Genomic DNA, 16,947 nt, shown 5'->3' with positions numbered 1-16,947 from the left:
GAAGGGTCTGGGGAAATCCTAGAGATTGTCCCAAAAGATAAGCCTTTTAATACCCACTTCCTCCAACCCTTTGGAAAATTAATCACTTCCTTACTCTACAGCTTTCTAGACCAAATAAATCCATCCAAAACTATGAGGAAATTGGACAATTTGCATGTAGTACACCAGTTCTCTAACCTCTTTTAACCTCTTTTCACTATTCCATTGCTAGCATTTGTAATTATTGTTAAGGAAGAATATTGGAGTTCAGAATAATTTTGCAGTTGAAAAAAGTGAGATTATTCACCAGAAATTGATTAGTTTGATATGCTGTAAGGATGCTCAGTAATTCTGAAAAATCAAGCTACTTACTTACAGATACCCAACTTGGGTTTAGATAACCCAAATTTAATTGTAGTAAAAGGTGCTTGAATAGGTAGGTCCTGATATTTAACATGACTGTAACATATTTGAAATAAAAACTGCATTTCATAAATCATATCAGAGTTTACCATAGACACATAAAGCTTTTTTTGTGGTCCTGATTCTCTCCTGGCTAAATTCTATTAAATATAGTCTAACAACATAAAAAAAATATGCCAGCTAGCATTCTGCATTCACCTTCAAAAATACTGAAGTTCTTTTCCAATCTTTGCAACTCAGCTCACCTTAAGCTGGGTTTGTTCCAAAGTTGAAGGTTTTCTATGTTTCGTCAATGGTAAATTGTCCCAAAGACAGCAGTTAAATTTTTGACTCTTGTTGCTATACCTTGTTATATATGTTACCCATCAAAATAATCCACTGTCTCTCAATTCCACAGCCCTACATTAACGCCGCTTTCTCAGTCCACACAATGTATGGCTTGGCAAACTAGTTTTTCACTTTCTGTCCCCTTTACCATGTTTCCTTGTAAATGTGATACAAATCTGCAATGTTTGCATCTCAGTAGTTTGGACAGGCAAGAGCATTCAGCTTTTCTGTCACACTTGGAGTCTTGCTTTTACCAGAATAATTTACACCTTTCCTCTTTGGTCTTTCTTCCATTTCTTGACTTGGCTTGATCAGCCAGTGGTTCTGTGCTTCAGAGGCACAGAATATTCCTCTATTCAACCTTAACAGTATCTTCCATGGGACTGCTTTGTCTTTAACTTGTAGCATGTGCACTAGCCATGAGAATGAATTATAGCACTTGTATCAGTACATGGTGAACCGTCAGCAATTTTCCCACTCTGCTGTCTCCCCCAGAAAAAAGCTACCAGATCTTTTAAAAATGTACAGTATATATCTACAGTTGGTTCTGCAATCAGAGCAGTCTGTAGCAGTGTTTGTCCCGCAGTAATAAGATAGTAACTTATACGAACCAGGAAATAGGGAGCCCAAACAAAACGTGACCCTATGCTGTTCCCATCCTGCTGAGCACTAGATGATTGTATCTGCCATCACAGTACAGCAGGCTTGACCCTCACCATGTCCGTGTCACCATGCTACAAACCACTTCTTCCTATTTGACCAGTCATTGGTATTATCGCCTTTCTGCAGCACGACTTTGCCAAGCTCTGACAAAGAACTTCCAAGGAAGCATAGCAATAGCTGAAAATAATATGCATTTAATGTGAGCTGCTAATTACATAATTTGAGTTGCTGAGTGTTATAGCTGGTGTAGGAGTAAATGGGGCCTGCAAAGTGGTGATTTCAGTACAAGCAATAACCAGAGTAAAATACATATTTCTTTGCTTTCAAATCTTTTTCACAGGATGTTCAGTGTTCAAGTAGATGAAGGCAAAGTCCAGACTCAGAGATTGCCAACAGACCAGCCCATCTCTGTTAAGAAACTTTTTGTGGGGGGTACTTCTCCTCAGTTTCAGACTGCACCTCTCAGAAACATACCACCATTTGAGGGCTGTATATGGAACCTTGTCATTAATGCCACGTAAGTCTCACTGATGCCACCAAATGTCCAGGTAATGAGGTCTAATGAGGTTAACAACCTTGTCTGCCAAAAGAAACTTCACTGTTGCAAGGAATCATACTAACAGCAAATCCTAGAATACGATCTGTTTTCTTAATATACCCTTCCTTTTTTTGTCTACAATATACACTTCATAGGCTATGGAATTAATGAACTGTTTTACAGACAAGCCAACACCTGTCTATTTATCCTTAAAATCAGATAAATTCAACAGTAACACTACAGTAAGACTTGCCTCAGTGATAGGTATTTATGGTGTACTATAACGCTTTATAAGCAAGGTTGATCTCCAAGAGTATACAAATTCTGAGAACCACCATGGGAATTAATTTGCTTTGTGGAAAGTGTATGCTGCAGTAAACTAGAACAAACATTTAAGTAAAAAGAAAGGAAATGGTGAATAAAGTAAAACTTCTATAGAAAGTTCCCATCTAAATCTTTCTTACACATAACTGAAGTACCTAAATTAAGATCTCATCACCCCACACCCCATCAATGTACATTAGAGAGAAGGACTTTTCCACAGTGTGAGTCAGCTTGCCTAGGCGGGTAAACCTTGCCAAAGAGGATGCCTGTCCTTGTGCACTGACTGTAGGAAGGAAAGCCAATGGTCACTGTTGCTTCTAATTTAAGTGTCCCACCTCTGTACCTGAAACAGATGAGATGAATCCTGGCTCTTGTGTCCTGTGAAGTGGACTGCAGCATATAGTTATTCTTTATAAATGGGTGGTAAAAAGGAGAAAAACTAATAACAGACATCAATTTCTTTGTGTGTTCTCAGCCCCATGGACTTTGCTCAACCCGTGTCCTTTGAAAATGCAGATATTGGCCAATGTCCCTCTCTAGAACCAGAGGTTAGGCCACCTGAGGATGAAGATAAACCAATCCACACAACAGTCCTGATCCAACCTGAACCAGACGCTAATGGGGAGAAAGAAAGACCAAGGACGACTCCTGCTTCCCCTCCTCCTCCAACACCTTCTCTATCTTCAGCACTTGTAAGTATAGATCACTTCGCTTAGGTCAATTCTGAAAAGTGTCTTTCCAGGCAAAATTGAAAAGCTAGCCATCAAGAATAATTAAGTCATTTGCTACAAAAATAGTAACCACTCAGCATGATATTGTAAAGGGAACACCTGTGGATAATGGAAAACTGTTTGATGTCATTTGCTTGGATTATCACAACAGTAATTTAAAGAACGATATAGCAGTAGAATTCCCTTTGGCTTGCATGCTTGTCCCTAAACACTTGCACTTAGTGTTTAACACAAGCTAAACACAAGCCTAGCAATATCTGATCAGGGTTGGAAGTGAAATTTTCCTATGGGAAATCCATGTCATTATGATATTTCTTATGCTGTTCTTTGAAGCACATGATAACAGCCATGTCAATGACAGGATGAAGAAACAGGTAAACCAGAGAAGTCTGGTATGTGGCAATTTCTCCACTGCTATTTTATAACTTTAGTCAGGAGACTTATGAACTTAAGAACTGAAACACCAGTTGCTGCTAAATCAAGCTCAATTGTTGTTGCCAGAAATCTTAAATAGCTAGACAGTGGTAAGCAGTGTTCTACAACAAAATTTAAGATGAAACTTCTGTCACAAGTGTAGCAGTTTTACAAGTTGATGCAACATTTTACTGTCCAGAAAAGATATGTTTAGATATCTGAATATTAAACTGAATAATATATCCACTGGAAGATATTCTTAGGGGGGAAATAATTTGCATTTTGTTACACCTGCATACAACACATGGTTTATGTGGAATATAGTTCAGTATGGGTGAGGTTTCCAAACAATGTGAACAGACTGCACATTTCCCAGTAAGGAGCCTATTTACACTACCATAATAGGACAGTTTTGAGAAGCTAACAACTGGAATATTTAACTTCCCTTTTTATATATATCAAATACAAAAGAGTGTGTCATTTTAACAGTTTCTCCCAGATTGGCTTCATAAAAATCTTTTAACTAGTTTGGGAGGTGCTCTCAGGCTGGGCTGGGTTCAATCTTCATTCCCATTTCACACCTCCTCACTGACACAAATTATAGAACACTGAGTTTGTTTGTGTTAGATTTTTCGGTGTGACCCAGAGATTAAGATTATCAATTAATTGCATGAAGACCACAAAAACCAAGAGTTGTGATTTTCAGTGAGTCAGCTGGCTCTAAGTCCATCAGTTAGAGAGAAAGGAACCTGAATTCATTGCCGCAGTCATGCCCTGTTACCTGACTCATTTTCAGAATTCATATCTAGTTTTCTTTGGACATAGGTAGGATTTCTAACAATGTTTTCCTACAAAAAGGGGTATAAAAATTAGGCCAAACCCCCTAACTCGTTAAGGTTAATTTTATATTTGAGATTTATGTCCACCTTCATTGGTCAGGTACATATGGCACAGCTTTATCTAGGAGGACTTGTCAGGCACTAATGAAGTCTCCACAGCACATGCAGCCATCTATGTACCTGGAAATGGGAGCCTGGGGTTCAAAATGAGCAACTTCCATCTTAGTTATTGCCCTGCCCCAAGCCCCAGAGTTACGTGTGTCAGCCTTTTAATGCTCTAGGGCAGCATTTTTGATTCATGCCCACAAGGTGGAGTAGTTGTAACACAGGGCTCCGATGCATCTTTCTGTTTGGAGTTGAAAGTAAACAAATTTGCAGTATGGTAAGGCTACCAAAGAAAGATAAGGAACCAGGCAACAAGAAGGTAAAAAGTGTTGTGAAAGAGTACAGTCACATTATCCCTTGATCAAGCATTATAAACAAAATTTAAAAACACAGAAGAGTATGAGAGAACAAGTGCACACTTTCTAAGACTCTAAGTACTAACTTTTAAATAGCAAAATTGAGAGGAATAGATCTACTCATTAATACCAGAAACTAGTGCCATTGTAACTAGTGAGTTTTGTATGCCACATATCTAGAGCTGTGATAACTTGAAACAGGAGTTCAAAATAAAAATCTAAATAAAACACCATTACTCCCCTTTGTCTCTTGGAAAAAATGAAACTGTTGTAGTCTTCTCAAAACTTGAAAGTATTTTAAATACGGCAAGTTTTTGGATAGTTTTTACATTCATCTAAGTAAGTTCTCCAAAGTACTTTTCTGGGAAATCATAGAATCATAGAATGATTTGAGTTGGAAGGTACCATAAAGATCATCTATTTTCATGGGCAGGGACACCTTCCACTAGACCAGGCTGCTCAAAGCCCCGTCCAACCTGGCCTTGAACACTTCCAGGGAGGGGGCAGCCACAACTTCTCTGGGCAACCTGTTCCAGTGTCTCAACACACTCACAGTAAAGAATTTTTTCCTTATGTCTGATCTAAATCTACCCTCTTTTGCTTTAAAAACATCACCCCTCAACCTGTCACTACACTCCTTGATAGAGTCCCTCCCCATCTTTTCTGTAGAAACAATGTTGCAATGAAATAAGTAACTACAGTCTAATAATAAAATAGCACTCATATGACAGTCAATTCTACAGCAGTGTATAAAGGACTGTAGAAGGACTCTATATAGAAAATTATTTCCACATAGTAGGCTTAAATAATGTATCTGTTATATAGAAAATTATTTCCACATAGTAGGCTTAAATAATGTATCTGTTCTACTTAAGTCCTTTTAGGACCTTTTTTATCCCTATTATCCATCTGCATGTAAAAGAGGAGGGGAATTTAATCCCAAATGAAAAAATCCTACTCTCTACTAAAGGCAAGACAAGATCTAGAAGTAGGACAGTTGGGAAATACACTGGTCACCAGTCTGCTGCTGCTGCTACTTGCTACAGATGCCAAAATGTTTCTCAACATTGGGTAACTGCTGCTTCTGCCTCATGTTATTCACTGCTTCTTAGGATTCACTTGCCACTGAAATGAAGAGCGCCAGCCTTACTTCTGCATTTGATTCCATGACGGTATCTTCCACTATTTCTCCGTGCATTACTTCATTGTTTTATTAACACTATTCAGTAAACCGTGGGGACTGCTTCAGTGGTGCTCCCTTTTTCCCCTAATTGCTTTCTTTATAATTGCTATTACAGCATTGTTTGCACAGAATGTGTGACAGTCCACCAGTGGGCTTTTCTGTTGTTCATTTCCACTGTCATACACACCTAGCTGCTCGATTTATCAGTCAAGTCCCTGACATCTGACAAGACTGAAGTTAAGTGCAGCTAAAGAGTTCAGTCTTGAGGCTCTCAGGTAATATGGGAGATTATTAAGCAGCCAGGTTTAAGCCCAGGACACCTTAAGGCCATTACAGAAAAAACAAAGTTGGGATATTTTAATATAGGCTGATGACCCATTCTTAGTTCACAGTCTTGTGCAGGCTATAAAGCTGACTGTCCCTAGATGAAGTAAAAGCGGACACAGACTTGTGAATAAAACCTGGAAGTTGTTTAAGCATGCACTACTGATTTTTTTTTCCTTTTACTGACATTTCCACATCAACCTAATGAATGTTCACTATTATCGATCCGTTTTTATCAGTAAATAATCAGTGTATGCTTGCTATGATTCCAGCCATCACAGTGTGTTTGGGGTGCTCCCTGACTCCTTGCCTTTCCTTACAGTCCTCCTGCTGAGATGAAGAAATACTGCAGTGTTTGCTGATGCTGGGGAGCAGCTAAAGTGTCAGGGCCAGACCCTTTACTAACATATACCAGCCTAGGATTGAATTTACTGTCAAAATATGTCTATTTACCATGTAATATGTAAAAGTGTCCCACAGAAAAGTGTGTGTTAGTGTATTTTCCAACTCTTTCCTGTTGTTCCAGTACCAGTAGTTAGTCTCTATCTTCAAATTTTAGCAAGCCCAAATGCTCTTGAAAGTATTATATACACAGTATTATTATTAACATAGTTGTTAAACTTCTAGATAAACCTGTAAAGCTTAAAATAATTAGAAACTTTACCCAGCATTATGGGGATATAATTTTTTTCTATTTGGTGATCACTGGAAGACTATCACACATTCATAACTTTGCTGAATTTTCCCCATTTTTCCCCTCCATTGCACATTGATGTGTACTTGTCATAATGCATGGTGTTCTACTCTGTCATATTCAAACCAGGGCATTCATTGTGGAAAACTAATTTTCAGAAGTGCTCTGTACTGTTGTGAAGATTTTTGTGACACGTGAAAGCAAAAAATGTAACACTACTGAAAAACTGAATGAGGGGGGGAAAGAAATTTCCTCTTTGTGGCTGATATCTCAGTGTCTGATGAGTCACTCATGACATTTTCAAAATGTTTCACAGAAAGAGCTCTTTGACAGCGAAGCACCGCACCTTGTGCTTTGCAGGTCCCTGCTGAGTCAGGGCTCAAATAAGAGACTGTCACCAATCCAAAATGATATCAGCCACAGTGCTTAAAAACAGAGCTTGCAGCTATCAAAGTTTGTTTTTTTCCCAGCGGTATTGTCCTGATATTGTGTTGTGTTAGATCCTTTGAGTAGTTTCTTTACAATACTCTCAGTGGGAGGCAAAAGCTAGACATGAGTAGGAGCTGGTAATTACCATGGTCTCACATTGCCCCAGGCACCCCTATACAAGAGCTTTAGGGCCAGAGATTAAAAGATCTGGTGAAATTAAAAAGAAAAAATTATACTGGGCAGAAGATATTTTACCTTCCATTGTTGCACCCCTTTAAGATTAATAGAAGTGGAACAGACAGGGAGGGGTTTCTTCCTTTATCCCCTGGGTAATGTGTCTACATTAGACAGCTCAGAGAGTTTAACAGTTGTTACTTCTATCCATCAGTTATTTGGCTTCCCTTATTGTTTGTGGGGGCCTTTCAACAGCACCAGGGGGAACAACAGCACATTAAACAAAGAATACAATTGTAAAACAATATAAAGAAGTTAAATGGATGACTTGTTGACAGGTGCAGGATCTGAAAGTACTTTTAACTCATTAATTTTAAGGTGACTAGATTTCAAGTCCACAGCAAAGTATACCTTTAAAACTTAAGTCTTGCCTCATTTCTGTTAGAGAGCATCCTACTGTGTAAAACTCAGCTAAGAGTGAGCTAAGAGTACACTGAGCTGCCTGGAAATCACTTAAGACTCTTGTAAATGTCCACTGATGGCATGAAAGCAGCAATGTTCATATATTACTTTTATTTGCTTTTACAGCCAGCTTAATGAGCTCTGCTTTTACACCAAGTTCCTGTCATACTGGTTTATAACTTTAGCTGGTGTGATGAGACATCAACACACTGGAAAACTGCAGGGCCAGTGTCTAGACTAGGTGGAATACTCTCAGTCCTGAGCAGCTGGAAGACTTCCAGCTCATGCACAGCTGAGATAGATACAAAATATGAAGTCTGTATGATCGCTGGTGTATTTTGCAGGATTCCTGTGCTGCTGACACAGAACCAGCCATTTTGGAAGGTGGCAAGCAATTTGGTCTTTCAAGGAACAGCCACATTGCAGTTGCATTTGATGACACCAAAGTGAAAAACAGGTACGTTGTTTATTTCAGCACTGAGTTTTGATGGAATAATGTCAAAATAAAGTGCCCCTCCTGATATTCTCAAAAGCATCTCCCAAAATTATGGGCTTAATCTGAAAAATATCACATCCCATGGCTAATTCATTTCATTAAGCAAACATAAAAAACATTAAAGCATGAAATCTAGGCCATGAAGTACCCACCTAAGCAGCTCTCACAACACCAGTTTACCTCTTTGTTTGTAAAGGCACACACAGATTCCAGACTGATTTGCAGAAAAACAAACAGAAGAATGGAACCAGGTCATGCAACTGAATTCATAGGTTGCTTTTTCAGAAGAAAGTTTCTTGCTTCAGTAACTTGATAATTTCTTGTAATAAGCAACCCTTTTTTCCCCTTTGCTCTGATAGTTAAAATCAAGCTTGCACAGTAAACAGGGAAAATGATATTGCCCTCCCAAAATATAACAATATATACATATACATGCTGATATGCAGAGGAATTCCAATAGCTACTTAGAAAAATACAGCGGTTTTAATAGATTTGTGAAGCTATAACTTGTTAATTGTTCATTTTTGCTCTGAAGGCACATGAACATTAACAAATGTGCCATGTCAGACCACTAAGCACTTTTGCTGCCTTATAGTTTACAAGTCCATCAGCCTCACACTTATTTTTACCTATAAAAGTGCTGTACTGCATAGTTTCACATATGCTAATTTTAAAATTTGTAATTAATTTATAATTAAAATAAATATGTAATCCTACAGTCTTTGACTTTCTTCTTTTCAAATAAGAATTCTGGCCTGATCATTTTTATGCAATGATTTTTCACATTTATATTACCAACTACTTTCAGGTACTGACTTTGCAGCTCAACTTGGGCTAGGTTAGTGACGTGCTGCCAGTACAGCCTTAGCATCTAGATCATATAAATCATTTCTTCCCAGATTTTTTGCTGTAGGGGAGGTTTTTGGCATAACCGTTCTGTCCAAGGGGTCAGACACACCCCCATTTTCTGTTGGGAGAAATCAGAATAAGTGTTTTATATCCTGATTGTAAACTCTTCTCTGCATCTTTAAAAGTTTTGCAACCTGTCTTCAGGCAATACAACTCATTAGAAACTCAACATTTGCCAGCTGTCACTACAGCTCGCTCCTCTTTCTGAGCATTATGTGTGTGGAGGACGGATAACACTGCTGGAATTTTACAAGCGCTGGGATTTTCTAGCAACTACAGCTGCAGCTGAGAATTATATCTAAAATTCTATGCCAAGGTTGCACTTCTGTGTTTCCAGAGCAAAGGGACTAATGAGCACTCCCATGTCAGGGATCAGATATGTGTGAAGTGTGATTCGCGTATAACCAAATTATTTTTCTTAAACTCTGATGGACAAGTAAAATGGGCCACTAACTGTAAAGTTGTTTTAGAGGAACACGAAAAGGTAAAGCTGATAAATTTGTCTACTGTCTGACTCCGAATATCTTTTCCTTTGTTGCTGTTTTCCTGTTTGTTTTATTTCCAGACTTACAATTGAATTTGAAGTCCGAACAACAGCTGATTCTGGCTTGCTGTTTTATATGGCCCGCATCAACCATGCTGATTTTGCTACAGTTCAGATAAAGAATGGACTGCCTTACTTCAGCTACGATCTGGGGAGTGGAGACACCAACACAATGATTTCCAGCAAAATAAATGATGGCCAGTGGCACAAGGTATAATAGTCTCTAATGTTAAACTATTCTTTGTAATGCTAAGAGCGAGCTTTGTTTTGCCTTAAGATGTTGGCAAAATGCAGTTTATACAAGCTAAACTTTACAGCTAGGATTTTCTGTAGTCTGAAAAATTTGTGCTTTCAGATTCACTGTTAAGTACACAGCACATATTTCACTAACAAAAAAAGTTAGTGCTGATCTTTGAAATTTGTCCTTCAGGAAACACATATTTCTGGACATATTTAGAATATGTCCCATGTATGGTAAGGAACTGCAGAAAACGTTCCTTCCTGCCTAATAGGGCTCAGGTGAGCATCAACTCATGAAGATGGAATACATCATTAAAGCCAGTTGTTTCTATGTTAATAATGTCATTGTTCAGCTATAACGCTATGAACAAAGAAAAATGCAGTAAAGTTTAAGTAAATCTTCCCTGCGTTATTACTTCAATTCATTAGGGAATAAATATGATATTCATGGATGTATTTGGCAGCCCCTTCTCTGACTTTATGAGAGGAAGCATTTATATACAATGCCTGTGGCATTCGGATGGTAAGAGAAGGAATAATATCACAACCATGAAGTTTAGTCTGGGCCAAGGACAACAGACACATAGTATATTCATGAGGTAACATGCTTGAAGTCACCAATAAAGATGGAGAAGAAAAGAATACATGTAACTATGTATTCAAGTTGTATACTATAAGAGACATTAAATTTTGGACAGATATTTGGAAAGTCACCATCCACATCTCTATCACCAAATGAGAAAAAAATCTAATTGCGTTTTCTGTTACACTTTAATTGCTCTTATGAAACCTTCTTTGCAGTCATCCTTAGTCTCTCTCTGCTTCTTTCCCACCCTGTTCTGCAGGAATTTTATTTTCATTGGATTTTTATTCATGAAATTTTTGATGATAGCAAATGCTTTATACCAAGGTATTTTCATAAGGGGAAAAAATACATTTGTAGACATTATTTATCTGGTTTATATAATGTCTAGGAGCACTGGCAGTAGACCAGGGCCCCTTTCTGCTAGACCCTCTATAAATACAGAAGAGATGTGTTTTGCTCTTTTAGTCGTTTTGTCTATATTCTAAGAGAACTAACTGGAGCATATATTTCCTAATGGAAGACTGTGGTCTTTGGGCATGCAGCTTGGCACTCTGAAAGAGAGGGACCCTTGTTGTAGATTCCATTTTTGCAGGAGAGAATGGAGACTAAATCCAAAGTCACAGTTCCCAAAAAACACAAGAAAGTCCATTCTGAGAGGGGGGAAAAAGGCAACCTTTTTAAAAAAAAGACCATAGTCTTTGTTTTTAAGAAAGCAGAGGCTTCTCCTTAAAATAATCCTTTTAGTGACAACCTTTTCTCTATTTGAAATGGTTTAGGTTAAAATGTTTCCATCAGACCTACAGAAGCCACACTGTGCTGCTGCTGTCTCTTTAGGTTCTCTGAAAGAGCATCTGTTCCCAGTTCCTGTCTCACTCACCAAATCCTCCTTCTGCCTAAGGTGTAATTGTCCATCTCAAATTTACTGTTGTCTGTAAACACCGAGTTCAGTCCCTCACTGTCAGGCCACCTGTTGTCAGTGTTCAGTCATTCCCGTTGCATGACAGATGTGCTGCCACACTGAAGCAGAAGCACCCATGTTAAAGAAAACCCAAAGAAAAATGCCATTTGTCTCTCTTTGTTACTCTGGTGAGCTAACTGCGGTGCAGTTTAGAAATCTGCTAATATGTATGTTGCATTTTACATTTATCCCTTATTTATACAGAACCATTATTATACTGATTTGTAGAGATTTCAGTATAAACCTTTGGAAATAAACTGGCCTACAGTTGTTCAGGCAGAATTCCTCAACTCTTTAGCCATTGTTTAGCACTTCCTCCATGCGATTCACAGCCCATTTGTCTGAACAGAAGCCATAATACTAACATAGTTGGTATTATATTTACTCTAGCATGAACTATGATCCGAGGCACGTCCAAACTAGTGGAATCATAAACTCAGTATTGTCTGCAAACATGTGCTGCAATAAAGATTTGCAACTGGTGCCATTAACATTCAGCATTTACTATTCCCAGTACTTAAAATTGCTGTCTTGATTCCAGGAAAAACAATATTGTAGCATGCCTATGATAGTAACAATGAAACTTTTTAAAGGAACCCAAAGTTCTTTCAGTAATTCTAATAAATAAAAGTCATGCTGCCTCCTGACCCAGATGTAATTAAAAGGCGGTCGTATGTTTGCACAAAACCTTGCACAGGAGCTCTGTTCCATGAACATTATCCATAGTTGCTGCCATGGTGCTTCTGCTAACCACTCCTATTACTTTCTCCCGTACCATTACATATTTTGGGCTGTAAGGCTAGTTACATTTTGGCAACCCTTTGTTGTCAGAAAACTATATGTAATTGTATTGCATTTGTGTGTCTTTTTAGATAAAAGTCATTCGAATGAAGCAAGAAGGAAATCTTATAGTAGATGATATTTCAAACAAGACTGCTAGCCCCAAAAAGGCTGATATATTGGATGTTGTAGGAATGCTGTATGTTGGAGGATTGCCCATTAACTACACAACTAGAAGAATTGGTCCGGTAAGCACACTTGTTTAAGTTATCTTACACTCCTTAAGTATGTCTTGATTGGTACCAATGTCTTCCCAGTTTTGTTTTGCTTTTCCCTCCAACTGCTCAAGAATATGGATAAAATGGACATTACTGGAGGTACATTACATGCTTTCAGTGGAAAGATCTGACTCAGAATCCAGTTAATGCAAAGAACTAGAAATAGCAGAGTTAGTTACTGTTATGGAAAAGTGGAAAGACCCATACACTTGTATCCACTTGCATCACTGCACGGCTAGAGTATCAGGTCTTGCATCCTACTTGCCCTCTCTCTTGGCTGTAATTCATCTAGCAATAAACACTAATAAACAGTGAAAGCATCTCCTAAGAGAAGCAAAATTACCCTGGACAAAGTACCCAGTAGTACTGCTGCTTACTGTAGCAATTGGTTTTGTGTTGTTATTACTAAACTAGGAGAGAATGTATTTTGAAGTAAGGCCATGGAAACTCTGTTGTCCTCTTTCTGTTTCCAAATCAAATGTGCATGTATCAGCTTATCACTGTTTTGGTCTAAATGCCCAGCGTCCATGCTGACACAGAAGATACCTTTGCAAACAGAGAGCCCAGAGAAGTGAATGTCATTTTGGGCTAAACTTTGTAGAATTAACTAGGAACACTGTATTCCCTCAGCCAGGCCATTTACTGCATCTATCTGCACAACTCCATGTCAGTCATCTCACTTTCCCGCTGCCCAACCACCCCCCAAGATATGCCAGTATCAGAATCAGAAAAAAAAACCTTTTCCCTACATTATTTTTCTCTCTGCACAGAGGGATCTTTCAAAGCAGAAGCCAGAACTTGAGTGAGTTTAGTTAGGCATATAGTGCACCACAATTTGGACAAAAAACTAGAATGTCCATAGCAGCTATGTCCAGCTTCATGCTGGGTGGTTATATAGAATCAGTAAAGAGAAGGCAAAAGTACAAATCCTGGTAAGGAAACAAACCAGACTCTCAAAGAAACTGCATATGACTAAATACCGTTGTAGTAAGATGGTTATGGAATGGCAAGTACTAATCTATAGACAGTCAAGAGTCCACCAGTTCAGGAGGACAAAATAAATACAGGAAAAGAATGTCTAGATCCTGCTTAAATAAGTCCTTATAATAACTCATGGATGGGGAATGAATAGGAAGATTAACCACTCTAGAATCTGAGAGTCGTATTCCATAAGGAAAAGTGACCTGTAAGATTGTACTTCTCAGCAAACTGTGAGTTGTGCAGAAAGCCTGAATTGAGGCAAATCTACTGATCATTTGGATTTACCAAACTAGATCTGAGGCACTGAAAAATAAAAGCAATACTTAACTACCCACAAAATATAATTCCTAATACTATCAAATTGTGCTCTTTGAAATACATCTGCAACTTACAAATACTAATCTAAGGAGAAAGGTAACACTAAATCCTTACCTATTGCTCCTTGTCAGAAGTAATGGAGGGAACCCATGCAGATAAATGGCTCAGTCTGGCAATAACAGTCATGTCAGATCCTGACAGTCTTATGTGCTTTGGGATTTAAATGAAGCTGTGACTTCAAATGTCATTCACAGAAGGTAAAAAAGAGTGCTTGCCTTTCAGTCATTCTCAGTAAAATACACTGCATGATGTATTAATAGAGTGTTGTGTTGTAGGCTTCATGTAAAGGCTCTGAAGCAAAGTTGAAAGGATGTATTATCTTAGGGCTTTCTTCTAAACATACATCAGCCTTTTTAAGCACTAATCTAATACATAACTGTAGGTGGGCTGGCTTCCTATTCAGTGCAGAAGGATGATAACTGCTTGGTTGGTTTCAGCAGATGTCACATTTTAAGCACACAAAACTGTGTTTTCAGCAAAAAAGGTTATATTGCCTGTTACCACGCTAAAGTATAACCAGATTTGCTTTTCCACAGGAAAAGTGAAATTTTAAAGTTAAAGAATGTTATTGTGTTGTCTACAAATCTTGCATTTCTATGATTTATTCTTATAGTGAAGATGGCAAGATTTGTTTTCTTTTATGGCATCTTTCTTTTCTGATAACAAAACTTCTTGATCTGGAGATGACTTTCACTTAGAAATTAGAAAAAGGTCTATTTATGAAGAATCTGACAGAAAGCATTGCTCAGCTCAGAACTGAATTTATTCACTGATACTGCTCAGGTTCTCATGAAAATTTTGTACAGGTGTATTTAGCAATAGTAAGCTATATAATTCCACAGTACATTCAGCTTTGATTTAGAAAGAAAGAAATTATTTGAAGATTCTTTCAAATTACTAGTCAGGGTATTGTTAGAGGAGGTAATGTGCAGAGTCACGACTTCTCTCTGCAGGTCTGCCTTTCTCCTTTCTGTATTTGTACATATTTCTATATTTTATATGCTGATTTTTATTTTCCGCCTTCCTACAGCATTGCTTATGAATGTCTTCCTTTTCTTCCTCAGAGTACAAGTTTATAATTTTCCTCTCTCTCACTGATAACAGGGATACATTTTCCTGACTCTACAAAGATCAAAGCCTTTGTCTGAAGCCCAGAACCCAAATGCTGCTTCTGCACACCTCAGAGAGAAAAGGGGGGGAGAGCTCTGAGGCAGATGCCAGTGGCTCTCAGAGGTCCCACCGGGATACACTGATCACACCCAGAGCAACCCGGGGTGTAGCCTGGGCAGACCCTCACTCCTGCTCCAGGCAGGATCTCCCTTACTTACAGCAGCAGCTCAAGTGTGCACATACCACCCGCTCGGGGTTGCAGTAGTGTGCTCCTAGTGCAGAAGCCAAACTGGAGTTGCAGTTTCCTTCCCTGCGTGGGTGCCTCCATACACCTGAGCCTATCCGCTGCCTCCACCTGCCTCTCAGGCTAACAGAGTGGCCCTTGTCACTCTGGTCACCAGACCTATATACGGTTATTATACAAAGAACTGTGTGCAGTCATCAACCTTTACGTAGGGGCTTTGTTCGTTTTAGTAGCTGTGTTCCTGCATTACCTCTGTCTTACCATGCAACATTAGGCCCATAGTAAAGTGATGAAAGGGAAAGAAAAAAAAATAAATAAAAGCCCTAGTAAAATTACCAGCAGCCCAGAGAACTATATCCAGTATCTTCATCTACTTGCAAACCCCATAACCTAGTCAATTAAAAAGGTAAAGTATAGGCCATTAAATTCCTGCATTGCTGATGTAATTTGCTATGTTTCATTATGCAGTGTATTATTTTATGTCCCCTCCATTAAGCCAAATAGATGTGACTCAGATCACATCCCTGAAAAGTAATGTAATTCGTCCTCAGTATGACCGAGATTAGATTCCAATTACAATCAGATATTAAGGATTAGCCATGTAAAATTCAAGTTTTATTCAGCTCCATAAATCCAGCAAAGGTACTTTCTGATGACATACTTTAGGCCTTTATTCTGAGCATTTCAGCTTGCTTTGCACAGTTACACGTTTTGTTTGAAATATTGACTACAGGTCACCTATAGCATCGATGGCTGCATCAGAAGTTTTAAAATGACAGAATCACCTGTTGACCTGGATAATCCAACTTCCAGCTTCAATGTTGGAAAATGCTTTGTCACTGCACAGAAAGGAACATACTTTGATGGAACAGGCTTTGCCAAAACAGGTAATGAACAGCAATTCTGCTGACAGGCAAAGAACAGAGAAAGAGGAGATGCTGCTTTCAAACACTTCCCGTGCTACCTAACATCTGTTGACTGGAGGCAAAGTGAGACCGATACTTGAAACTCTCGCTGATCTTTTTTAGTTCTCTTGCCTAGGAATAGACTATATGACTTTCTAGCAATGTCTCACACAGCTGCCGTAACAGTTGCTTACATGATTTCACATGAAATGGAGTGCATTCATAATGCTGAGTTAGTTACCTTGTAACTTCATGTGATTATTAGGAATAATGTAATAAATACTTTTCTTCATTTTATTATGCTTCCCCTTTTCTCTCCAAGTTGGTGCATACAAAGTGGGAACAGATCTGCTCGTGGAATTTGAATTCCGTACAACACGAATGAACGGTGTTCTTCTAGGAGTCAGCAGCCAGAAAATGGATGGGCTTGGCATCGAATTAGTAGACGGAAAAGTGAGTAGCAAAGCATTTTTGGCTCTTTATAGAGACTGGTTTTAGAAAGCACAGGTAGTTTAAATGCAAGCTTACTACCCCAATCACAGGTGTCTCAGTCACTATTAGAACTGTCTTTTA

At 38.5% G+C, this 16,947-nt stretch overlaps 1 protein-coding gene across 4 annotated transcripts in view; it reads left to right on the top strand.

Annotated features, from left to right (window-relative positions):
• LAMA2 (laminin subunit alpha 2) overlaps positions 1-16,947 on the top strand; it is a 391,440-nt gene that overhangs the window by 371,037 nt on the left and 3,456 nt on the right. For 3 of the 4 annotated variants that reach the window (XM_074819148.1, XM_074819147.1, XM_074819145.1), the window contains 8 exons: positions 1,733-1,909; positions 2,730-2,946; positions 5,812-5,871; positions 8,310-8,422; positions 9,936-10,125; positions 12,571-12,726; positions 16,203-16,356; positions 16,697-16,827. In XM_074819148.1, the coding sequence (XP_074675249.1) occupies positions 1,733-1,909; positions 2,730-2,946; positions 5,812-5,871; positions 8,310-8,422; positions 9,936-10,125; positions 12,571-12,726; positions 16,203-16,356; positions 16,697-16,827 (1,198 nt within the window). The remainder of the gene's footprint in view (positions 1-1,732; positions 1,910-2,729; positions 2,947-5,811; positions 5,872-8,309; positions 8,423-9,935; positions 10,126-12,570; positions 12,727-16,202; positions 16,357-16,696; positions 16,828-16,947) is intronic. The other variant, XM_074819146.1, reaches the window with a different exon arrangement.

The sequence above is a fragment of the Strix aluco genome, chromosome 3 (assembly GCF_031877795.1).
Source record: "Strix aluco isolate bStrAlu1 chromosome 3, bStrAlu1.hap1, whole genome shotgun sequence".
In the NCBI taxonomy this organism is placed as follows: Eukaryota; Metazoa; Chordata; class Aves; order Strigiformes; family Strigidae; genus Strix; species Strix aluco.
This window is presented reverse-complemented; position numbering and strand designations above follow the sequence as displayed.